The sequence below is a fragment of the Macadamia integrifolia genome, unplaced genomic scaffold (assembly GCF_013358625.1).
Source record: "Macadamia integrifolia cultivar HAES 741 unplaced genomic scaffold, SCU_Mint_v3 scaffold1495, whole genome shotgun sequence".
In the NCBI taxonomy this organism is placed as follows: domain Eukaryota; kingdom Viridiplantae; phylum Streptophyta; class Magnoliopsida; order Proteales; family Proteaceae; genus Macadamia; species Macadamia integrifolia.
The window spans coordinates 144,345-170,005 of NW_024868230.1; the positions used below are offsets into that span (position 1 = coordinate 144,345).

At 35.9% G+C, this 25,661-nt stretch overlaps 1 protein-coding gene and 1 long non-coding RNA gene across 2 annotated transcripts; one reads left to right on the forward strand and one right to left on the reverse strand.

Moving 5' to 3' along the window:
• Window positions 1–2,159: 2,159 nt before the first annotated feature.
• Window positions 2,160–6,777, reverse strand: LOC122063933. The gene is made up of 2 exons (XR_006135526.1): window positions 6,481–6,777; window positions 2,160–2,385 (listed from the first exon to the last, which is right to left on the reverse strand). It is a non-coding gene; the product is annotated as an uncharacterized LOC122063933 (long non-coding RNA).
• Window positions 6,778–17,320: 10,543 nt separating this feature from the next.
• LOC122063939 (protein CYPRO4-like) lies at window positions 17,321–25,182 on the forward strand. Its single transcript, XM_042627615.1, has 2 exons — window positions 17,321–19,148; window positions 24,717–25,182. The coding sequence occupies exons 1-2, from the start codon at window positions 17,529–17,531 to the stop codon at window positions 24,996–24,998; spliced, it is 1,902 nt and encodes a 633-aa protein (XP_042483549.1). The 5' UTR covers window positions 17,321–17,528; the 3' UTR covers window positions 24,999–25,182.
• Window positions 25,183–25,661: the final 479 nt, after the last annotated feature.

Consider the following 25,661-nt stretch of genomic DNA (forward strand, 5'->3'; position numbering starts at 1 on the left):
CATTAATTTCATGTGTCTTTGTGTCTGGGTGCAGGGGACACACGATAAGAAAACCTTCTTTTTCCCTTATTTTTTATGGGTAGAAGTTTTGTTGTCAAGGTGTATGCCCTTGCCCAAGTGTCAAGGTCAAAGAGAGTGTACATGGTAAGGATGTGAATTTGAAATCAAAATCAAATCAAGTCGTTTACATTGAAACCGTAAAACAGTTTAGTGAATGGTTTGGTTTTGGTTTCAAGTTTAAGACCGATTAGTTAAACGGGTCAGTTCGATTTTAACCGTCTAACCCATCCGTTTCAAACTGAATTGATACTATAAAAATCAAACCATTTACACTGTCAAAACTGACCTGTTTAACCCATATAGCAATTTAATTGAATAAGCGGTTTGATGTGTTTTTAGTGTCTCATGCTCTTTAACTGTAGAACAATAATGATAAGTTGTATCCATTAGCAGTTTTGTTTGTATTTCACTTTCTTCATGTAATATTTTCTTTTGCTTAGTTGTTTGGTTGTTTTAACAAAACAAAATGAGTTTAATTTAGGGAAGAATTAAGGACCATAGAGGTTGTCCAACAATCTATTCAATAATTTACTCCTATTATGTAGTTATATAGTTAAATCTTTGCTTGTTCAATGCCTCATTAATTTGATTCAAGATTGAAGCGTTTATCAACAAAAGAAAATTTCAGTAAGCATGCAAATAAATTAGCAACGATTGCTAACTGTTTAGAAACCGTATAGATTAAACCGCGATCAAAACTGTGAAACCAAAACCTTTTATTTAACGGTTCAAATTTTAGAAAGTGCGACCGTTTAGTAAATGGTTTGATTTTGGTTTCAGGCAATTAAATGTGAACCGCAGCGAGCTGTACTGTATACACTGAAACCGAACCAATTAACACCCTTAGTACATAGGGGCATCAAGCTGGTGAACTTTATTTCAAGGGGTGAGGTGGTCATTTCACTTGGTCATGTGTTTATACGTAACCTACACGCAATCTAACGAGGATATTTTTTCCATTTTTTTTTATACGATATAAAGGGGAAGTGCATAGACTCAAATCCTCTGAAGTGAGCAATGAGTAGCAGTGAGGTTCCAACAGCTAAGAGGGCCCCGGTATGTACCCCAGCCATTGGATCCTCATGCCGCTCATTACAATTCTGCAGAGGATTTTTGTACACAGGGCATGGGACATCAAGGTAGTGAGATTTTTTTTATTTCAAGATGCGGATGGTCATTTCATGTGATCATGTGTCTACGCACAAGCCGCACGCAACCTGATAAGGATATTTTTCCTTTTTTTTATACAATACAAACGGAAAGCGCATGGACAAATGGATAAGGTCTGAGGACTAAAGAGTATTCATCAAATCGGCGGGGTTCCACTTTTAATCAACTTGCACTAGTAGTTGTCTTCTTTTGAAAAGGTATGGAAATCAGTCTACAACGTTTGGATTCAGTACTCGTAGAATGACATTTATTCGAAATCAGTCTCAAGCAACTCAGTTGATTCAAACAATGTTGATTTGAGTTTTAAAACCTTCCTTGGGAGCAACGTTCAAAAACCTAGAATTGGGCATGGGATCTCCTCCATTTATATTGACCTAAGATTAGATCAGTTGGAAAATGAAGTCAGGAATGAGGGGAAAAAAATTTGCACATATCTTTAATTTTTTGGAATTTTTTATTCAAAAGCTTTGTAAATCCAACTATAAATTGTGAGTTACATTGGTTTTTTGTAATTTTTGATCGGCCAATACCCATGGAGGCCGCGTTCTAGTCTTTGTTCAACGGTCAAGATACATTCCAACGCGGCCTCTCAGATTCCCGGCTATAGATTTCTAGGTGGGACCGAAGCACACACGGACTCCACCCCCATTCCCAATGATAGGGGCCCACTCGACTGGAGATAGACCTTCTTTTGAAACTGCATATTAAAACACTATAATCACGTGTTTTTTAATACACTACAATCATGTGTTATAAAAGTTTGTTTTGGGACACGCTTATCCTTGATCGGTGGTTGTCGATTCATGGTCCACCTCTTTCTTTTAAATACCTTTGTTATCTCAGTCAGGAAATTCTACTCGGATTTATTTGATTAATAAATTCTATTTTTTAAAAAGGAAAACAGAAAAAGAGGTTATATTTAGGCTGGGTAACATGAATGGATAATGCTTATTTTTTATTAATTTAAGAGAAGAAGAACATTGTCTTATTGGTACATGAAACGCTTAAAAATAAGGTGTGTTGAAGATACAAGCATGTGTCCTCTCAATTTTTTTTTTTAATACCAAGGGTGTTTGGATCTTTGACACTTACATAGGACCGTGGCCCCAAGAGGTTCGGTGCAACGGCAAAGGTTTGATCATAGGACCTCGCTTCCTGAAGTGCATATATTTCATGCATTAGTGTTTTTTAGATGAACAAAATAAATTTGTAAAATATTTTGTAGATAGGTTGTGTTGAACATTGTCCCTTATTTATAAATGGTCAATATTAACCCCAGCCTCGTTGTTGCTCAATCCCTTACGGAGACCATCCAAGATGTATTTTATACTTCTACATTAGCTTAGTTAGAAAAATACATTTAACTAACCCTAATCCAAGTGTTCAAAAACATAGTACAAAAACATGTGTTGAAGCAATGCACAGACATGGATTTAGTTCATGGTAACAATCACCATCAATTTTAATTCCGTTTGATATATATATATATATATATCATGCCGTATCCATTTGACACCAAATCAATACACTATAATTATATGTGAATTTAAAATTTCATTAGTTAAATAAAAATGATGAAAACAAGAGTGGTAAATTTAAATATTTAGTCCAACACGGATTTTAAACTTAGACAAGGTATCCAAATATTTAAAACATCAATTCATCCTAAGGTTGCGTCTGTTTAACTACAAAATATTTTATAAAAAAAATTCTGAAAATGAATATGAAATTGCACAAGAATTAGAAAAGGGAAAAACATTTTATTGATGTGCAAGACAAAAAATTAAAATAAAATATCCATTTCAAAATTCAGGGTATTGTTTTACCAAAATAGTGACGGATGTGAATTTGAAATCGAAACCATTAATCTAAATCAAATTGTGTATACGGAAACTATGAAACCGTTCATTAAATGGTTTGATTTTGGTTTTAAAGTTTAAACCGTTGGTAACTGTTTAGATAAACCGTTAAACCGATTAACATATACGAAGTCTTTTTAAGTCATTCAATGTTTAGTTTACATACATTTCAATCAAAAAAATTAAGTTTACTTCAAATAACTATTAATAAAAGCATATAACAAAAAACAATTCAATTCAAAGTTATAATTTATACCATTTCAGTATAAATTTTAGCTATAAAAAAATTCTTTGGATAAAAAATTAGAAAACATAAGAAAATCATTTAAACCGAAATCATTTATGAAATTGTTTACTAAATGGTTCAGTTTTGATTTCACTTAAAAAATCTTACATCGAATCAAAATTTATACACCAAAATCGAACCAATTAATAGTATCCTTAGTTTGATGATTGATTAATTACATTTGATACCCATGGATGACTCCTCCCTGATCACATGACAATCACGTTCAAATGTACTCGTTAGTCATATCCAACAAAAAATGTCAAATGACAAAAAAAAAAAAAAATTATAAATAAAAAGGGATTCATGCATGATCGCACATAAGATCGAACACTTCATCAAATAGAGGGGATTTTGGTTATTTCAACCACCAATTGTCTTCCTCGCACCTATATATGCATATAACCTTATGCCTTATTTTTTATATAATTTTTTATTGTGCATTATAAAGTAATAACAGTATTTGGATTGTACAAGGGCTGGCCCACCTAATGCACTCGCACCATTCTGTGAGTGCTGACTTTAAATTAAAAAAAAATGAAATCACGTGTTTTAAACCATATGAATGCATTTAGTACTAAATTTTGACTTACCAATCAAAGGTGTTCACAGAAACATGACAGAACGCCTTTTAAAACACTTAAATCACGTGTTTCAAACCTTGCAAAGGTGTTCACAGAAACATGAACGAACGCCTTTTAAAACACTTAAATCACGTGTTTCAAACCTTGCAATTAGGTGGCAATCAGCAACGTGCCAACCTTTTCATTTAATTTAATTGCTAATTATTATTATCTTTTGTTGAACCGTGACATATCATAAACTTTACAAAAACAATGTCAAATTAAGAACAGAGTCAAACGACTCAAAGTCTATAACCTATTTATTATAGAAAAAATGACGTACTCATTTTTAGTGTCAACACGTACGTCTTCTAACCATATGGCCCTTTTTATATGAATCATGAGGCAATTTCACTGTGAACCATTGAATTGACATGAATTTTTTTTTTTTTTTAAGAATTGACATTAATAATGTCAATACATATGGTGGAATATCTGCCCCTTTATATACATGAGCAGGGAGTGTCAGGTTGCCTAGCCCTTGTGCACCGCATCATAAAGCACGGATGTTATTGATCTATGCGTTGGTACAAGGGTCTTGTGATCTAGAAGCCTTCTTTTTTTCATATATATATATATATATATATATTTATTTATTTGTGAATCTCACCTTAGTTAAATGAAAAATTGCTTAAGTCCACGAGATAATAAAATTAATTATAAAACAAATTGGTTTAAATTTTGTTTTATACTATCCATTATTTTTTATTTGAAATGTTTTACTTAATCATCAAAGTTACTTATTTCTCATGTAGCCCAAGAAAAAATAAAAATGAACTCCTAAAATACCCCACCTCTATCCACACCTTAGCCCAATCCTTCCCATCTCTATTCACTTTGTAGTTGCATACCTTATCAAAGAATTACCCTGCGTGGACTGGACCATAGCCAAATTTTTTGTCATTTTTACATGTTATTTTTATTAAAAAAAATATTTTTACCTACATATATTTATTAAAGTAGTTTTCTATTTGGGAGCGTGGTTTACGTTAGCCTTTTTTTTTTTTGGATTAATAAAAATATATTAAAAAAAAGAGCAAGAAGAGTCAAAAGGCAAGATACAAGCCAAATCAGCAAGAAGCTAAAACCACTATACCATCCTCAGATGAGGAGTTTGTGCTAGCCTTAATTGAGTCTCTCTCCTCCCACAAGAGAAGGATAAATACATCATTTCTTTGAAGGAGAAGAGAGATAGACTCAAGGAAGTAGCATTATTAACACTCGTTATGATGTAAACCTTATTTTTATATATTTTTAATATTACTAAGGATTTATAATGAGAGTAAATATGATTATTTTACATATACTCAAAATGTGCAAGACAATGACATAATTATAAGTCACTTCAAATTATTTTTCAAAAAGAAGAGATTAAGGTCAAGTTTCATAGCTCCTCCGTCACCAACACAGGGGCATCAAATAAGAGTGAGATTTTTCATTTGGAGGGGGTTCCAAAACTCGGAATCAATATTTGAATTGATAAAATCAGTAAGAACTGAACACTAATTGTTGTGAACTAGTTGAATCAGTTAGTGCTGATTTTGAGGTGAATCGACTCCCAATTTTAAAAACCCCAGCAGGTGAACCCATTCTTCTTGTGTCTGGATGAAGCACCAAACAAGGTGACAACTTTTTTTTTCCCCATTTTTTTAAAACCCTTGTATACCATTAACTTAAATGAACTTTTATTAATATAACAAAAGGCACTTATGATATGTCACTTTCAATCACATAATGAAAAGTCAATAATGTAAATCACAATACACTTTCCTTTATTTACCCTCAAAAATGTAAATTATGATACTTAATTTATGGTGCTTATCATGCATATATTTTTTCCTTTCATCCAAAAATAAAAAATAAAATGATAAAAAAAATCATGCATACCTTTTATTTTTTGTTTTTTATGAAATGCTTATCATGCATTCACCTCTACATATATGCATATGTAATGCATAATTGTGCATACAAAAACAAAAAACATATGAGGCCAGTTTTCATACAGGGTTGTGTATGTGACGGCTTTGTTTGCTTGTAAGGGAAATACAAATATTTCATAAGAAATTAATATATTTTTACAAGAAAATTCATATTTTGAAAAAATGCTGATATTTTTTTAGGAAATTAATTGCAAATATTTCCCTTTTCCCTTAAATACCAAACAGAGCCAACAGGAATCTCTTCAACATTTAAACAACAGGACAGCGTTTTATTCTTAGTATCATAGTTTCAAGAATCGTGAATCGGATGGTTGAAAATTGGCCGATTTGGGTTGGAAACAATTCTTCTCCGTTTCTGGCCAATTTTAGCCGATTCTGATCGATTTCAGCCCATATGGATCGTAATCGGCACCAACGAATTCGATTCACGATTCCCTTTTCTGAAACCTTGCTTAGCATAATAGGATAGAGTAGTAGTCTATCACATTCACATCTGTGGAGTGTTTATACAAACAAGATTCTGTAGATAGTGTTCTACTTACCTGCAGCGATCCCACCACCAACCTCCGCCCTCCTGGGCGCCGCTGCAACTCCAAGTATCCATTGCAATTCCTCGCGGCAGATGAGGTTTAACAGCAAACCAGAAAGATAACGTACGTCTGTGAGGTTACCATCGCCTTTCATCGCTCTCTCGATCCCTTCTCCCCTCATCGTTTCTCCCATCTCTCTTGCTTCTTACACCAGACGATATATTCTTTCTTATCTGTGTGTGACGCTAATGTGAAAAAGGAGAAAAATGAAGATTACAAAAGAAAGACACGGAGGAGATTGAAGTGTGAACTCTGTGGACTACATGCCCCCTCTAGTACGCAACGGGCCCACACTATTTCCGTTCTGCTAGTCGTAGTCAAAGGCGTTAACAGCACATCAAAGAACGCGTTACGCGTTACGACTTACGACCTTTGTCGACGATTTAAAACGCTTAAATCACGTGTTTTAGACCTTAGATTTCGTATTAATTTATTATTCCCTATTTTAAAACACTTTAATCACATGTTTTAAACCGCAATGTGACTCCTACACACCACTCACAGTGGATAACGAAATGATCACCTAGGTTTCATATAAGACAGAAATCTCAACTTCCTTGATACTTTTTTAGTGATCTTAATCGGTTTGGAAACTGATGTAGGGATCACACTATTTTTTAGAAAATCCTCTCCCAAAGTAGTGAGAGAGTATACAAAAGCATTAATAAGGATAGAATTTTCACCTTCTGTGAGGGGGTGGGACAGTCATTTCACTTCCTTCGTGTCCAGATAGAGGGATCATATTGACTTTTGTGATGTTTTTCCAATAAAATATTAGATAAATCTAAACCATCCATTTTCATGTCTTTTTTATCTGATTTCTATGTTTTTACCTGAGTCAAGAGAGTGCACGACAATGTCATGGTCATACACACATGAATATATCCAACATGTGTGCCAATGGAAAATGTAATATTTTATTGAATTAAATTCTGCAATTTAACAAATAGCAAGTAGTATAAATGTTCAGGGACATTTACAAAAATAATAGACCTTGATGATAGTAATAATTCGCCATATTTATAAATATTTTATGACGAGACACATGTGTAACCTAAGTATATTTTATTCGGGAGTGAGATTGTTATATGTGTTGTTTTATGGTTGTCCTTGTTGGTAAAATACGAGACACATGTGTAACCTAAGTATATTTTATTCGGGAGTGAGATTGTTATATGTGTTGTTTTATGGTTATCCTTGTTGGTAATCCGACCACGTGACAATGATGATATAGTCAATCTGGGTGACATGGATGAAAATGACGACATAGTAGTGTCCAATGTCACCGATGAGATAACAGAGCCGCTTGGTATGTATAGAATAGTTTGATACATCCTTAATATGTGATGTGATTTTCTGGGTCAAAACTGGTAAAATTGACCTATTTACGCTCGGAGGTATTTTTAGAAGTGAAAATGACATTTTTGGAAGATTGTTTCTTCATGAAAAATATAAATTGTAATTTATCTAGTCTAGTTCTAATTTTGTCGCATTCCGATACAGTATGAAGAAGTTACGGCATTTGTGGCAGTCAATGGTAGTTTTGAAATTGAAGATAAAATTTTGAAAGAAAGTGTTCTCCATGTAACAATACGAAAAAAATCCAATCTTTCCAACAGTTCTTCATCGCGGTCCGATTCCGTATGAGAAAGATGCGTCATTAGAAATGTCTAGGGGTATTTTGGTATTTTTACATGGTTGAGTCAGATGATTGAGTCTTCTGAAAAGTCATAGAGAGTCCAGTTATGGTTCCAACGCACTTCGTTTCATCTCGATCGGATATCGTATGAAAAAGTTATAAGTGTTTCCGTAAAGCCGGTTCAAAATCCAGACCGAAAATTCATCAGTATGCTCTCGGTGTTGGGTGGATTTTTTGGAATTTATTTTTAAAATTTTAAGGGCTTCTATGTAATTTTGAGATTTTGAAGGTCTTAGTTGATAAGGGGTGTTTAGCACTAGAAATATGAAAGCAGGGGTTTATGTGTATATAAGAGAATCAGAGGGATCCTTAATACACGGATCAGATTGAGCCACGTCGGTCAGATTCAGATCTGACGGTTCGTGCAAGAGCTTGTTTTGAAGATGCTTACAAGAGGTTTGTCATTGATTGAGTGTATTGATATGATGGTGTGACACTTCACTATATTGAGTTTTGATTGTGTGTAACACATGTGCATAAAATCTATAAAAAGATTATCCATATCTTGATCTGAGCCAATGATATAAGATCGGTTCCGATCTAACGGTCAATATCGATGGAGCTTTATTAAAGTTAGTCAATAGCATATCGTGAAACTCGTTACACCAACCAATCGGTAATCGACAACCCGTCTGACAATGTCATTTCATACATCATGATGGCGTCATAGAGATTCAAAACCTATGGTTTAGATCTGTTGTCCATTGGTTTAATCGGACGGTTCAGATTAATAGATACTTTTTTATGAGATCTACGGCCAGATCTGCGTCTTTGTTGAGCGCGCCACCTGTGTAGCATACGTCACTCCTACGAAGATTCTATTTCTAGCTATCTCAATGCTCCAACTTCAAATGGTCATATCTCCCTCATTTTAACTCGGATTTGGGTGAACCAATTTTTTACTTCTTCATTTTTTCAAGTCCTACACTATGGAACAAGAAAAATGAGTTTTGAGTGAAGAAATGCTACAGTTTTGGTAAGAGAAACTTTCATTTCTTTGTTGGTCCTTGAATGAATATGAATACTTGATGATAAATGTTCTTAGGCCATTAAATGAGGTAAAAGATGTGGTTGAGGTGTGTTAATGATACATTAACTCAAAGCCAAGGAGGAAGAGAATAACGGAAAGATGTGTTTGCTTTGAAGAGCAATAAGCCAAGAAGAGAAAAGGTGTGAACACCAAACTTATTAGTACAAGTTTTCAGTCATCCCAGGCAATCGGTTGTGAGATTCTCTAACCTTTGATTTACATTATATGCATGTATGTATGTTAGGGTTAGTTGTGGAAGAATGTATATATACTAGGTTAATTGTGGATGAACTGTAAGCATGCTAGCTAGTTGTGGATGTATATGCTAGGCATAGCTTGACTATAGGGCATTGATATAAACCCAAATTTATTATATTCTTTATTGAGTGTTTAATGGGTATTAAGCACCGGGAGTGGGTGCTCTCGTGTAGTGGGTGCTACATATTGTACCGGCACTGCGAGTGTTATCTTAGCTTCGACTTGAGAACATTGAGTGTAGGTGCTCCCGACTGTGGGTGCAGTCAAAAGTAGTGTATTGAGTAGGTACGAATCCTTTATAGGCACTACTCCTGGGGTGTAGGTAAATTATCGAACCTCGTAAAAATCCTGTGTTGTGAGTGCTTATTGTTTGTATTTTATATTGAAATGCGTGGAATGTAGAATGAGTGTGTACACTTAAAAGTGTCTATGAGAGGCTGAGTGTGTATACGACTGTGTACAAACAGGGATAGGTATATCAGGTTTTTCTTGACCAAATATCAGATAGGTTTTTAGGAATCAGAATTAGACTCACTGATTCACCCCCTCTCAGTGACTGCTGGATTACAACAATATGATCACGTGATGTCTATATCAATGCATGGGTCAATGATAGTGTTGTAGGCATGGGCATCGATCATGGGGTTTTTTTCCAATTAAAATCATCATGGAGTTTGAGGGTGGTCATTTTACCACCCATTTGAGTCTCGACATAAGTATGAACGGCCAGTAACACACTTTTTCCCTCTATATTTTTTATGCAAGGATCTCTTGTGGAGAAAATACGTTGACCCTTTTCCCATCATTAAAAGGTTAAAAATTCCATTGACTCATTGAACGAGGACTATCGATTAAGAATGATCTTTAGACTACAAGCTAAGAAGCAACCAGCCCAGACAAATCAATAATACGCTCCTCCCTGTACGTTCAAAGGTGTTCACAGAACAACAAAGAACGCGTTTCGTCCTTTTCCGAATTAAAACATTTAAATTGCGTGCTTTAAAAACTGCAGTTCGGACTAATTTATTATTTTAAAACATTAAAATCACGTGTTTTAAACCTTCCATTTATTACTAAATTAAAACACTTAAATCACATGATATTATACCTATGTCGGATTGTGAGGCCTAAAAAATTCTTTAAACAATAATATCAACTATTTATTTAAAAATAAAATAAAATAAAATAAAATAATAGAAGAAGAGAGATAGACACAATGAATGTTAGTTTATAGTATACTTGCAGTATATCCAACCTTTTCTAAAATAAAATGGGAAAACAATGTCTGACTTTAGTTATAAATTAATGCCAAAAAGTTGTGTGCAGAGTCATGGAGTTGAAGAAGGGTGCATTGTAGACGCTCATTCTCATCCAAAGACATGCATTATGCAAAACCAAGCACAAAACCCTTCTCCTAAATTAATTTATTCCCTTGAGAGGGTTAAACCTATGGTGCACTTATCATATAATATGAAAGGAACTCACCTGATTTAAGTTCATGGTATCGAGCATGATATTGGTCTTTGTGGTTTGATATTGATCCAGATCAAATGGATTTGCCCTTATTTTCTTTATTATTATTATTTTTTTAACCCTTAGTCCATAGTCCATACCATAACACCAATACAAGATTGACCAAGAATTACTATTAGACTCTTATTGATTACATATTGGCGTCACCAAAACTGTGAAGTGAGAAGTTCTGATATTCTTTTGATTGTTCATTTTCTTAATCCTAAAAGTTATTTAATGTAGGAGTACAAAAGACTTTACCAAAACTTGTCATTATGTCTTTGTAAAAGCTACAAAATTTTCAAGAAGTAATATAAAATGATATGACATACCCTCATTAAAAAAAAATATATATATATAATAATAATAATAATAATAATAATAATAATAATAAATAAATAAATAAATAAAAATGTTTATAGTAAAAGGTATAAAATTAAGGTTAACACTTATTGTTTCACCAAATTTTGGAAGCCAATGAAGAAATATTCTATTTTGGGGGAGCACAACCTCTACTAGCCCCCCCCCCCACCCGCCCGCNCAGATTAAGAGATACCTTTTGATGAGATCTACGGCCAGATCTGCGCCTTTGTTGAGCGCGCCACCTGTGTAGCCTACGTCACTCCTACGAAGATTCTATTTTTGGCTATCTCAATGCTCTAACTTCAAATGGTCATATCTCCCTCATTTTAACTCGGATTTGGGTGAACCAATTTTCTACTTCTTCATTTTTTCAAGTCCTACACTATGGAAGCAAGAAAAATGAGTTTTGAGTGAAAAAAGGTTACAGTTTTGGTAAGAGAAACTTTCCTTTATTTGTTGGTCCTTGAATGAATATGAATACTTGATGATAAATGTTCTTAGGCCATTAAATGAGGTAAAAGATGTGGTTGAGGTATGTTAATGATACATTAACTCAAAGCCAAGGAGGAAGAGAAGAATGGAAAGATGTGTTTACTTTAAAGAGCAAGAAGCCAAAGAGAGAAAAGGTGTGAACACCAAACTTGTTAGTACAAGTTTTCAGTCATCCCAGGTAATCAGTTGTGAGATTCTCTAACTTTTGATTTACATTATATGCATGTATGTATGTTAGGGTTAGTTGTTGATGAATGTATATATACTAGGTTAATTGTGGACAAGGATTAAAGTATCGGTATCGGTCGCCGTATCAGTCGACTAAAATTAAGATATGAATCAGGGGGTATCGTATCGTATCGAAGATACGCTAAGATACGCTAAAGATACATACATAAATGGATATAAAAAACCTTTTTAAACACTTTTGCATTAAAAATTTATTAAAAAAAGTTATTGATAACATGTTCTATGCATAAACACTAAATTGAGGGTATCGCACTAAGAATTCAAGGTTTGTAGTTGTCCCATAAATGTAAAATCCTTGTTCAAAACCTTGATTTCCACTTTAGTTAGAGAGAAATATGACTGACAGTAACTTTGGAACAAAAACACCTCAAAAAATCGTGTCTTTTGAAAAAATACCCATCTTGACTATTATATGACCGTAGCGCACTGTATCGGTACATACCGATACTCACCGATATGTATCGATACTCATCGACATGTACTGATCGATACATACCGATATTCACTGATATGTACTGATACTCATCAATATGTATCAATCGATACATACAAATACTCACCGATACGTACTGATACATACAAAAACGTATATTTCACCTTGATTTTATATTTTTCATAGAGTATCAATACGCATCGATAGTGTATTGGTGCATATCGATATGTATCATAGGATATATATCGATACGAAAGGATTTTAAAAATTTCATGTATCATATTGGTGTGTATCGTATCGATCGGCTAAATTTAAGATACGTATCGGAGGGTATCGTATCGGTATCGGAGATACTTTAAATCATGATTGTGGATGAACTGTAAGCATGCTAGCTAGTTGTGGTTGTATATGTTAGGCATAGCTTGACTGTAAGACATTGATATAAGCCCAAATTTATTATATTATTTATTGAGTGCTTAATGGGTGTTAAGCACCGGGAGTGGGTGCTCCCGTGTAGTGGGTGCTACATATTGTACCGGCACTACGAGTGTCATCTTAGCTTCGACTTGAGAAAATTGAGTGTAGGTGCTCCCGACTCTGGGTGCAGTCAAAAGTAGTGTATTGAGTAGGTACGAAGCCTTTATAGGCACTACTCCTGGGGTGTAGGTAAATTGTCGAACCTCGTAAAAATCCTATGTTGTGGGTGCTTATTGTTTGTATTTTATATTGAAATGCGTGGAATGTAGAATGAGTGTGTACACTTGAAAGTGTCTATGAGAGGCTGAGTGTGTATACGACTGTGTACAAACAGGGACAGGTATATCAGGTTTTTCTTGACCAAATATCAGATAGGTTTTTGAGAATCAGAATTAGATTCACTGATTCATCCCCCTCTCAGGATTACAACAATATGATCACATGATTTTTATATCAATGCATGGGTCAATGATAGTGTTGTAGGCATGGGCATCGATCATGGGGGTTTTTTTCCAATTAGTTTCATCATGGAGTTTGAGGGTGGTCATTTTACCACCCATTTGAGTCTCGACATAAGTATGAACGGCCAGTAACACACTTTTTCCCTCTATATTTTTTATGCAAGGATCTCTTGTGGAGAAAATACGTTGACCCTTTTCCCATCATTAAAAGGTTAAAAATTCCGTTGACTCATTGAACGAGGACTATCGATTAAGAATGATCTTTAGACTACAAGCTAAGAAGCAACCAGCCCAGATAAATCAATAATACGCTCCTCCCTGTACGTTCAAAGGTGTTCACAGAACAACAAAGAACGCGTTTCGTCTTTTTCCGAATTAAAACATTTAAATTGCGTGCTTTAAAAACTGCAGTTCGGACTAATTTATTATTTTAAAACATTAAAATCACGTGTTTTAAACCTTCCATTTATTACTAAATTAAAACACTTAAATCACATGATATTATACCTATGTCGGATTGTGAGGTCTAAAAAATTCTTTAAACAATAATATCAACTATTTATTCAAAAATAAAATAAAACAAAATAAAATAATAGAGGAAGAGAGATAGACACAATGAATGTTAGTTTATAATATACTTACAGTGTATCCAACCTTTTTCTAAAATAAAATGAGAAAACAATGTCTGACTTTAGTTATAAATTAATACCAAAAAGTTGTGTGCACAGTCATGGAGTTGAAGAAGGGTGCATTGTAGACGCTCATTCTCATCCAAAGACATGCATTATGCAAAACCATGCAGAAAACCCTTCTCCTAAATTAATTTATTCCCTTGAGAGTGTTAAACCTATGATGCACTTATCATATAATATGAAAGGAACTCACCTGATTTAAGTTCATGGTATCGAGCATGATATTGGTCTTTGTGGTTTGATATTGATCCAGATCAAATGGATTTGCCCTTATTTTCTTTATTATTATTATTTTTTTTAACCCTTAGTCCATAGTCCATACCATAACACCAATACAAGATTGACCAAGAATTACTATTAGACTCTTATTGATTACATATTGGCGTCACCAAAACTGTGAAGTGAGAAGTTCTGATATTCTTTTGATTGTCCATTTTCTTAATCCTAAAAGTTATTTAATGTAGGAGTACAAAAGACTTTACCAAAACTTGTCATTATGTCTTTGTAAAAGCTACAAAATTTTCAAGAAGTTATATAAAATGATATGACATACCCTCATTAAAAATAATAATAATAATAATAATAATAATAAATAAGTAAAAATGCTTATAGTAAAAGGTATAAAATTAAGGTTAACACTTATTGTTTCACCAAATTTTGGAAGCAAATGAAGAAATATTCTATTTTGGGGGAGCACAACCTCTACTAGCCCCCCCCCCCAACCCGCAGGGTTTATCTTTTTTCCTTTGCTTGTATGTGTTATTTCACATGGGGGAGGAGAGAGATAGACTGTGGTGGAAATTTGACTCCCATCATTAATAGAAAAATGGTTGTCTAGGAGTGTAGGGGTTGCACCCAAATAAAGGGGGCGGATGCTTCCAAGTAGGGTGTCAACCGGTTAGGCTTGGTCGGGCCTAACGGGCCTCATGGCTTGTATCGTGAACTTCCTGTTTAAGAAATTAGTTGGGCTAGGTCGGGCTCGATCAAGTTTTGGGCTTTGACGGAGCTTCTACTGGCCGGGCTAATCGGAGCATAATCAATCCTTAAATGGGCTAATGCACTATTAAAGCTTCAAACATGCCATAAATAGTTTTTAATTGTCTTAGATTTTAGAAATTTCAATATATTTATTAAATCATCAACAATTTAGAATAGACTTTTACACTTAATTACATTCAAAAAAATCAAAATATATCATATATATGATTGGGCTAGTAGGTCAGGCCAATCGAGCTTAGACCGTGCACCAGGAACTGCTTATTTATAAACTTTTCGGGCTCAAACCCGACATGTTTATAAATGGGCTGGTCCAGGTTGAGACATAAACCTGTCAAATTCGGTTATATCAGGCCTGGAATTGACACCCCTACTTCTAGGTATGCTCTCTAGTGCAGAAGCCATGGCCTCTGATAGAGAACTCTTACTCATTATTAATTTTGGAGAAAACAAGGAGGAGCTAACATACACTACATACCGGACAACTGGAAGGGACTCAGTTCCCCCTTACCTCAATCCTGTTACTATTGGTGAACTGCATCCTTCAATACCTTTTTCCTTATTCTTTTCCATGACCATATTTTCTTCATTCCCAAGTCTTAAAAACTTCCTAGCTTCAGTCCAAAAGTATCTCTCTTGATCATCCATCCTTGACTTTCACTTTCTCTTAATTTGATCGCTTCCTCATACCGTCATTTAAACCCGATGTTGCGTAGTATCTGTTTGAAGCCTCTCAAGCTGGTATTACGTACACTTTAAGGAAGCCAAAAGTCTCAAATATCATTCAAGTAGTTTTAAATGTATGGCTAATATCTACCACAAAGCTGATTAGATGGGCCCAAATCTTAAGGGTACGTAAAGCCCAAGTGAGAAAATAAAGGAAAAGATAATCGTTTGAGAAATTGTTGAAAACAAGTAGATCACTAAAAATATTTAGGTAAAAATTCTAATACATGAGTGATATACTATTGATTTTGATTTTAAAATTTGACACGTGATAATCTAGATCATAGTGCTTTATCTATCTACAACTAAAGTTAAATTAGGTAGACTATATGAGATGGAGAACTTCATTGAAAAATGCCATCTTTAGAATCTGTTTAATCTAGAAAACCAAAAGCCTTCAACTATAAATCTAAACCTGAAATCTGTTATTCTTCTTTCCTTTGAAGGGTACTAAGACGTGGGAATTCTCTACCCATTTAGATAAGGGGAAAGGGTACGTTAGCATCTATAAGTTTATATCTCTCTTTTCCTCATATGAAATGATCTTGCTGACTTTCTATATATAACATCATTTTGTCGCATCTCATTGGTGCGTTTCCCCTTTGCTACTTACTCAGAGAACCTTCTCCCTTTAGATAAGTGAGGAGGGTAAAGGTAAAAGGTGCTTATCTAGTTATCTGGCTGGCCAAAGAAAGATGGTAAGGGCAGGGGGGGGGGATCAAAATCCTCTGTTTTTCCCATCCATGTTTTTCCTTGTTTTGCTACCTGTAGAACGTGACACGTGGACAATAAGGAAACCAATGGTCAAGATTGGATGGGGATTATTACATTCGGTGCGTTGGTCTTAAAGTTGTCCACGTGTCGCGTTTTGCAGGTAGCAAAACAAGGAAAAACAGGGATGAGAAAAACAGAGGATTATTTTCCGGTAGGGGGAGGGGGTTCTTCTTACCCTCATCATTTTTTACTCGAGTCTAGGACTCTAGGTATTTCAGGTGAGGAGGAAATGCTAACGTACCCTAAGTCGGTGAATCATATATAGCTTTTTTCTCTATTTATAGTCTCAAGGCCCACTTTTATGGCAGGTAGCATATATCCATGACCCAATAACCTATACCTTCTAGGCCCATATAACCACTTTTCCAAGTTCCTAAACATTGCCCAAACCTATCCAGGTCCTTGGGCTGCAAGACGCAAGCCGGACCAGGCCTTTGAAAACCATTAAGTGGGCTGAGTTTGGGTCAGGTTCAAGTCGGTGGGGCCCAGTAGAATGCGAACCCAGGAGGAGTATTCGTAGGACGATGTAGCAACGTCACGAAGCTTTACTTGGTTGAGAAGAAAATAAATCCCTGGAAATGCGACGTCAAATCCACGCTAACGGTAACGTCAACGGCCGATAGAGCGGTTAGTTCGCATTTTAAAACCCTAGAAACTCAAATCTCTCTTAGATCGCCACCCACTTCGTAACTACCCTCGTTTTGAAACTCCAAACATTTGAACGTTTTTGCTCTTCTGCCATCACAATTCCTAAATCCCGCCTTTACCTTCTCTCTCTCTCTCTCTCTCTCTCTCTCTCTCTCTCTCTCTTTCAACTCTTGAATCGCAGTATCAAAGGATGGGTGCTGCTCCAAGTCGTGAGGGTCATATCTCGGACTCCGATGAAGAGGAGGAAGAAGAAGAAGAGTACGAGGAAGTCGAGGAAGGAAATGAAGAAAAGGAGGACAATCAGAGATCTTCAGCAACCAAAGGCGAAAGCCTAAGTTCTCTGGACGAGGTTGACTCGAGGCTCAAAGCCTTAAAGCTCAAGTATTCCTCTACAAGCCCTAGAGTTAAGCTCTATCTTCACATTGGAGGCAGTACCCCGAACGCTAAATGGATCGTTTCGGAGAAAATAGCCACTTACTCCTTCGTCAAGACCTCCCGCGTCGACGGCAGCGAAGAAGACGACGATGACGACGAAGATGGAGAATCCAGTAGCGGTGCAAAGGGGTGGTGGGTCTTGAAGGTTGGTACCAAAGTTCGCGCAAAGATCGGCAGAGAATTGAATTTGAAGCAGTTCGACAGCCAACGTCGTGTTGATTTTGTCTGTCAGGCGGTCTGGGCGATGAAGTTCGTCACTGACGAAGACTATAAGAACTTCGTCTCCAAATACCAGGATTGCTTGTTTGAGAACACTTTTGGTCTTCAGGGTAATGATGAGAACAAAGTTAAGGTTGTTGGAAAGGACTTTATTGGCTGGATGAAGCCCGAAGCAGCCGATGATTCGATTTGGGGGGACACTGAAGACACTTTCGCTACAAGCCCTGGCTCGGTGACCCCTGTTCGCCCTAGTCAGGATCTGCTGGAGGAATTTGAGGAGGCGGCTGACGAGGGTGGGATTCAGAGCTTAGCTTTGGGTGCACTGGACAATAGCTTCCTTGTCGGTAATTCTGGTATCCAGGTGGTCAAGAATTTCAGTCATGGAATCCATGGGAAAGGTGTTTCGGTCAGGTTTGATAGTGACAGTGCCAGAGGTGCTTCTAGTTTTTCAACACCGAAGAAAGCCCTTCTCATGAGGGCCGAGACTAATATGCTTCTCATGAGCCCAATGGATGCTGGTAAAGTCGGTCGAACAGGGCTTCATCAGCTCGACATTGAAACAGGGAAGGTCGTTACTGAATGGAAGTTTGAGAAGGATGGAACCGATATTAGCATGAGAGACATCACCAATGATAGTAAGGGGGCTCAGTTGGATCCTTCTGAGTCAACATTCTTGGGATTAAACAAGAGCACACTCTGTCGGTGGGATATGCGTGATCGGAAAGGGATGGTTCAAAATATTGCAAATGCAAACAACCCTGTCCTACATTGGACCGAAGGGCATATGTTCCAGAGGCCAAACTTTTGTTGCTTCGCATCCACTGGTGATGGCTCGATCGCTGTTGGTTCTGAAGATGGCAAGATCCGGTTGTATTCAACGAGTACCATGAGACAAGCAAAAACTGCATTTCCTGGTCTTGGTTCTCCCATTACCCATGTGGATGTCACCTTTGATGGCAAGTGGATTTTGGGCACAACAGATAACTACCTGATTCTTATTTGCACGCTTTTCACGGACAAGGATGGAAGGACAAAGACTGGTTTTACTAGCCGTATGGGAAACAAAATTGCGGCTCCAAGATTGTTGAAGCTGACACCGTTGGATTCTCATTTGGCTGGGTCGGATAACAGGTTCCATGGAGGACAGTTCTCTTGGGTGAGTGTATTGATTCTCTTTGGGGAAATGTTGTTTTTTGCCAAATTAGCTTTGTTATGATGTTTTTAGTCTTGTTTACTATAAGCTCCTTCTTCCTGAAATTAATGCTCATAAAATCTTATGCTGTCATTACTCTTTGAGCTACATAGTCTGTGCTGGAGGATAATGTTCCAGCTTGCCTTTTAAATGTTGAAGTCATTTTCATGGTCATTACATCTGTTTATTTATATTTCATGTTACTGGTTGCACATTATTATATCTTCTTGAACCTGAAATTAGTTAGAATATCACTTATTTCACTTGATGCTTCCATCTGTTTTAATTAGTTACTAAATTGGCAAGCATATACATTGAATTTGTGTGGTAATATTCTTTGTCCCAGTGTGTAAGCATTTAGTAGACCCAGTGGTGGTGTTGCATACATTTTGCACTTAATTTTCTATTATTTCCTGAATACTGAAAGAGTTTTGTCCTTCAGATTTTTCAAGATCTAATTTCCTACTATACTACAAGAAATACCTTGATTTTGTCCTCTGGTTTTGTGTCCCCCAGAATATCTGTCGGATGGAAAGTGAATTTTTTAATTTTCTATTCCTCCTTTTTTTCAAGAATATTACATTTTCCAACAGAGATGCGGTAGGTGTTGTCAAATTCATTTTGAGTTCGGAATAAGAGAAAATTTTCAACTTAGTTGTATCCACTCAGTGTTTCGTGCAGTTCATGTTTATGTCTTAAAGTATTTTGCTGCATGTTGAGATTAATGTTCACCATAGGTGCAGTAGACGATTAAACATGAAAGTGCTGTTTGACTAGGTTTTCACACTTCATTGCTACTACGGTGTCTTGATTATTTGACTTTGGTACATTATATTTTCAAATTAGCTAAGCTAATTGTCATCTGATAGCATTACAGCTTACAACGTTCATTTAGACACAAGATGTATGTGATAATGACATATTTATTGATAGTACTCATCTGTATCAAGTTGTTTATATTAAATATTGTTTAGAAAAGCTTACTTTTGTCAATAAAGTTGACTAAATATAAAATTGTATAGATATTAGAAAATGCATAAAAACATTAATGACATAACTGTCTATGGGCGTGTATCAGGTACACGTTGTTTTGTATGGGCAAGTTTCAGAAGGATTAGTGGTCTGATTGGACCTTATATTATGATTTTTCACTTTCCATCAATTGTTAGGCTTTTCCCAATGCGCTTTATCTTACCCAAGCAAGTTTGAGTTCCAGGCTAAGTTGTTGATGAACCTAGTACGAGATAGAAGCCTTTTGCCCCCTTCCCAAACTGCTCTCTTTGATTTTTGCCTCTATTTATTCAGTTAACAACTTTTTTGTTTTTATTCATCCACGAAATGAGGGAAAAAATGGTTGCTTCAATGGCTCTTTATTTGAGATCTCCTGAACATTTTCCATTTTTTCTGTCACATTCACATTTTATAGAGTAATTATGATCCATGACTTAAACAAGAACTTGAAGCTAGTAATTACATTCATTGTGAAAATTTCCAGTTATATGAGCTCATTCATCTTTGAACTCCTTAAATTTTAAAGCTTCATTCAAATTTCATATCATATGGAGTTTTGAGTTGCTGCTTTGTAAATTTTAGACCAACTGAAATGAAGTTAATATACCGGAATTTATTAAGTCTGTCAGTTGAGCTGGTGAACCAATCTGTAGGAGATTACCCACTTTTGCAAGGGAGAGATGCTATGGTGGCTTTTGAATATCCTAAGTAATTGTTGGGTTGCATTTTAATTGTGTTGGGTGTTGCATTTCTGTGTCTTGGACTTTTTTTTTGGGGGGGGAGAGGGGGTGTGACCCAGGTCACTGTTCATTGATCCTTGAGGCCAGTTGGCAGTTGTTTACAATTTATGGAATTTCTATTCAAGTTTCAATCCTCATTGTCAAATCAAATGTCAACTATTCCCTTGTTTAGTTCCTGATATATCATACAGGCTGCGGCCAAACATGCGAACCAAGTGGGTACTTGATGGCTTGGCTGCTACTGTCTGCTGCAAAGAGTTGCCATATCTGTTCCCCCTTTTCATTCATAAAAAAATAAAAATAAAAATAAAATAATAAAAAAAATTCCAGGTTTGATGTCTAGCTTATTTTTGTCTTTTAAGTAAATGGATGTCTTAGTTTCTTGTGTGTAATTTGTGGATTTTCAAAGTTGTTGAAAATAAAACCTTCACATTTGTTCATCCTCATATTATTGGAGCAAGTTATAGAATAGCTTAATTCTAGTATTTAGGAGTCACTGATGCTGAAGTGTTAGCTTGGACCTATTATTATGTTAATATGGTATTCTTTTTACTTTTCTAACTTGGAGTTGGAAAATTATGCTGTTGTTCCTCCATTTTTAGAAACCAACATGGTTCACAATTTAGGACTAATAATTCTTGCACTTTTTGATTAATACATTTGTCATGTCATTCTTTGTGTTCTTAGTTGCAAGTAGTGTCTTATTTTTTCATGCTTGTGTTTGTACCATTCCCCTTATCAATTTGGCCACTGTTTTAAGAATAAGTAATTTAAACTGAATTTGGTAGTCCTCATATACTTTGAGATTCTTACTACCATAAACCAACGATTGAGAAAGCAATTATTTTTTTTCTTTTTTGTTCTTCAAAAGTTGGCCCTATTCGATTTATGTATCCGACAATAGAATATTTAAGGAAATCTGGGAGTCTACAGAACAACGATTATGGAATAGAATATCTTTTGACAACTACTGTTAAGTTGTAGCTATACTGTAATACTCTTAATTAATGAAATCTCTATACCTCATTTTTTGTCTTAAGGGGCATTATGATTCTTAGAGTAGTTGTGTGCCAAATAGTAACTATTATTATTTTTCTTGTTTCTTGCACAATTTGTCATCTTTGCAGACTGTTTTGACATAAACATGGTCGCCTTTCTTTTTCTAGACATGAAAGGTATTGATGGAACCGAAGTTGTTTTATATGAGAGTTCTTTATGCACTTGCTTAGACTATGAACCATATGGAGGCCTAGGCAATAGCTTGGGAGGCCCACATGGTGCTGGTGGCAGTTCAATGGGCTGAAAACAAGCTTTGGATAGTTATATTATAGGTTGGGCCTTATATTTTCTCGGGTTTCATTGTAACAACTTATTATAAGCCCATAAAGTGGGTGTGAAGTAGTACACGGGATCAGTTAGTTAAGTGGTTGAGTTAGATTATGATACTGAATAGCTTTTAAGAGTTCTATTTTGAGTCTATTTACTTCAAGTTGGTGTGTGTGAGTGATTAGGAATCCTTTGATGAGTCAGAATTTAGTGTTTCTATACATATTGGACCTTTATACTGTAAAAAAGAAATGCCAAAAATTATACTATGGTTTTGTACCCTATGTTGGTAATGTATGCTGTACGCTGTTGTATACTTTCTCAAATATAGCTTATTCTACACATAATTTAATATTAGCACACACAAAATTCAATTAAAACAATTAAAATATATATTTGGAATGAAGAAAAACCATTTAATATTACACAATGTCAAAGTGTTACAAGTGTACATTGTACAAGTGTTGTATGTAGTCAAGTACAAGTGTACAACAAAGGTTAAAACATGACTGCGAAATTGTTCTTTCAACTCTATGTCAGTACCACAGGGTTCTGGTGACGCTCAAAATCTTGTTCAAATGCTGCAATTCGTTGCTGTAGATGCGTTTTGGTATTTCTTAGGTATTTGAGATCTGATCTCCCTTCATCTCCTTCTAGTTCTGTTCATCTTTATTCTTAGGTATTATATTTCCTCCCTCTTCTCTTCTACTATCCATCTTCTTCCTACTTCTGATTAGCCTTTCTACTAATCTACGGTATTACTATTTTCTTCCGAGTTTCAGTTTGCCATTTACTAGAAAATCAGCTGATGAATTTAATCTTGTTCTTAATCTGTCCTATTATGATTTCAGATTATTGTTTAAGGTCCATACTATTATTAATCACTAAATCAGTTCATTATTTGGCTACTGTTTGAACCCTTAAAGATTCCTGCCATCGAATTTTGTTCTTAGTCTGTGTTTCAGTTTCCTAATTCAAGTTTGATTCTCACATAACTTGAACTCTGTCCCTTAAACTTAAATAAACTCTTGCAGTCGTGTTCTACCAATTGATTTGGCCATTTGGTCAGAGTTTCCTGCACTTCTGATTTGTTTTTGGTTAGTTTTTTATTCTCTCCAACCTGGTAGTGCTTGCATGCAATCCTATCACTGACTGATCTATTTCTGGATCTTACTGGTTCGGGGTTACTGTTGCATTAGGTCCTCGCAACTATAAAAAGCTAGCTTTGTGAAGCATTATCCCACAAGGGATGAAGAACTGAGGTGAATTTTAACCCAATTTTTCAGAATGTAATTATGCCCTTATTTCGAGAAAAAGGGGGGGGGTCTTATGTTCTGGGAGAAATTGTTTCCTTACTATCCCGTCCCTTATTCTAGGATCTAGTAATCCGTAGCAAAAAAGGACATAGTTGGCATCTTAGTAATTTCTATCCAGGCATCATCTTTGCGGGCACGTTATTAAAAAGGCCTACAAGACTGGTGACCTTTCTTGTTTAGGATGCCAAGATCCAAATTTGGGAAACGGAAGAGAGGAGGGGAGAGTGGAAATGGGGAACAAAAAGGGAGGAAAACAGAGGCAATGATGGGAAAGTGGAGAAAATGGGGAAGAAGAAATAGGAAGCAGCAGCACTGTCATTGCCTCCATCAAAGCCAGCACCATAGCAGCAGCAGTAGCATAAGGAGGTGGAGGAGGAGAAGAAGGAAGCAGCCACACTGCTGCTGCCACCACTGCAGCCAGGGCCATAGCAATCGCAGCAGCAGCAGCGTTGGAGAAGAAGGTACCCACCTGCCTTTGTTTAGTGTTGAATCTGTCTTTGCTAGCGAGTTGCGGTATCATCAGATCAATCTGGCAGTTGTTTCCTCTCTTTCCTCTCTCTCTCTCTCTCTTCTTCTTCTTCTTCTTCTGCTTCTTCTCTTTTTTTTTTTTTTAATTTAAATGCATAAATTTATACTTATTATTTAGAGTATAAAACTTATGTATTTTGATTTTACATACGAGTCCCCTAAATAATAGTATTTCACACATAAAGCCCCCAGAATTTAACAGTTTACACCAAAATTTCCAACTTTAGGAAGCACCTTTTGTTTGCCTAGGAGCCCCAGCCTAAATGCCAAGGCGCCCTGCGACTGCCTAGGCTCGTTTTATTGCCCTGACAACTATGGGTAATTTCGAAGTATAGGATTACATTGGTTAAAGGTTAGTTTGTCAAAGTAATGGTATTTGTGGTCAAACAGGAAACTGGATTATTAAATACTTCCTTGCTTTACACATAATAAAACAAAATATTGTCAAACTTTTGTGTACTCACTGGTATTAACAATTAAATGCTGAAAATCTATTCTAGACTTCTGGTTTATATTTGCTTCCGAGGACTGGTAGTTGATGTTTTCTGTGCAATATAGAACTGGATGATTTTTAACCAAGGGCATTCCTTTCTATGATATAACTGTCGCAGGTGACCGAGAATGGCAAACAGGAGCGTCATCTAGTTGCAACAGTTGGAAAGTTCAGTGTGATATGGAACTTTCAGCAAGTAAAGAACAGTGCACATGAGTGCTACCAGAGCCAGGAAGGCCTCAAGAGCTGTTACTGCTACAAAATCGTCTTGAAAGATGAGTCCATTGTTGAAAGCCGCTTCATGCATGACAAATTTGCAGTTAGTAACTCACCTGAGGCTCCATTGGTGGTTGCAACCCCAATGAAAGTCAGCTCCTTCAGCATATCGAGCAAGCGATGACACTGTTGAATAATCTATGGTTAATGAGTTTGCATTTTTTTTTTTTTTTTTCAATGCAAACTGTGTTTGCATTCTTGACTGACTTATCTGTATGTGGCAATTGGTTAAATGCCACATTTGGACCATTTGATTGTATCAGATTTTCATTTTCTGTTTATGTAATTGCATTAGTGATTGTGTTGTTTCTTGATTGTCTAAATTGAATTTCATCTGCTTGTTTTTGCGCATGGAAGTTGTCTCAGATTCAAGATCCTACTTGGGATGAGGGTCAGATTATCTGTAGTTGTCTCAACTGTGACTCTTTGGAACCTGAGATCTAGCTTCCTGGGGTGTGAATATCATCTGATGCTGATGTAGAGTTTGAGGATTGAGGGGTACATTTATTTTTAAACCCTAAAAATTATAATGAGGATTCTTTGATCAGCATTTCCAGTTCACAACCACAGGGAATTCCTCTTGGATCAGCAGCATCTGCTGTTTAATTTCTCAAGATGGGAAACTGATTAAATTGTTGATCGCCAGAATAGGCATTGACCAATCCAGTAAATTGGCCCTTTAATATAGATAGAGCCTTCAAATGTGTATGCAAGTGTGCATAATGAATGCTGCATTCAGGGATAGATCTCAGTGTGACGCAGGGGTAAAGAGTATCGTCGGTATTTC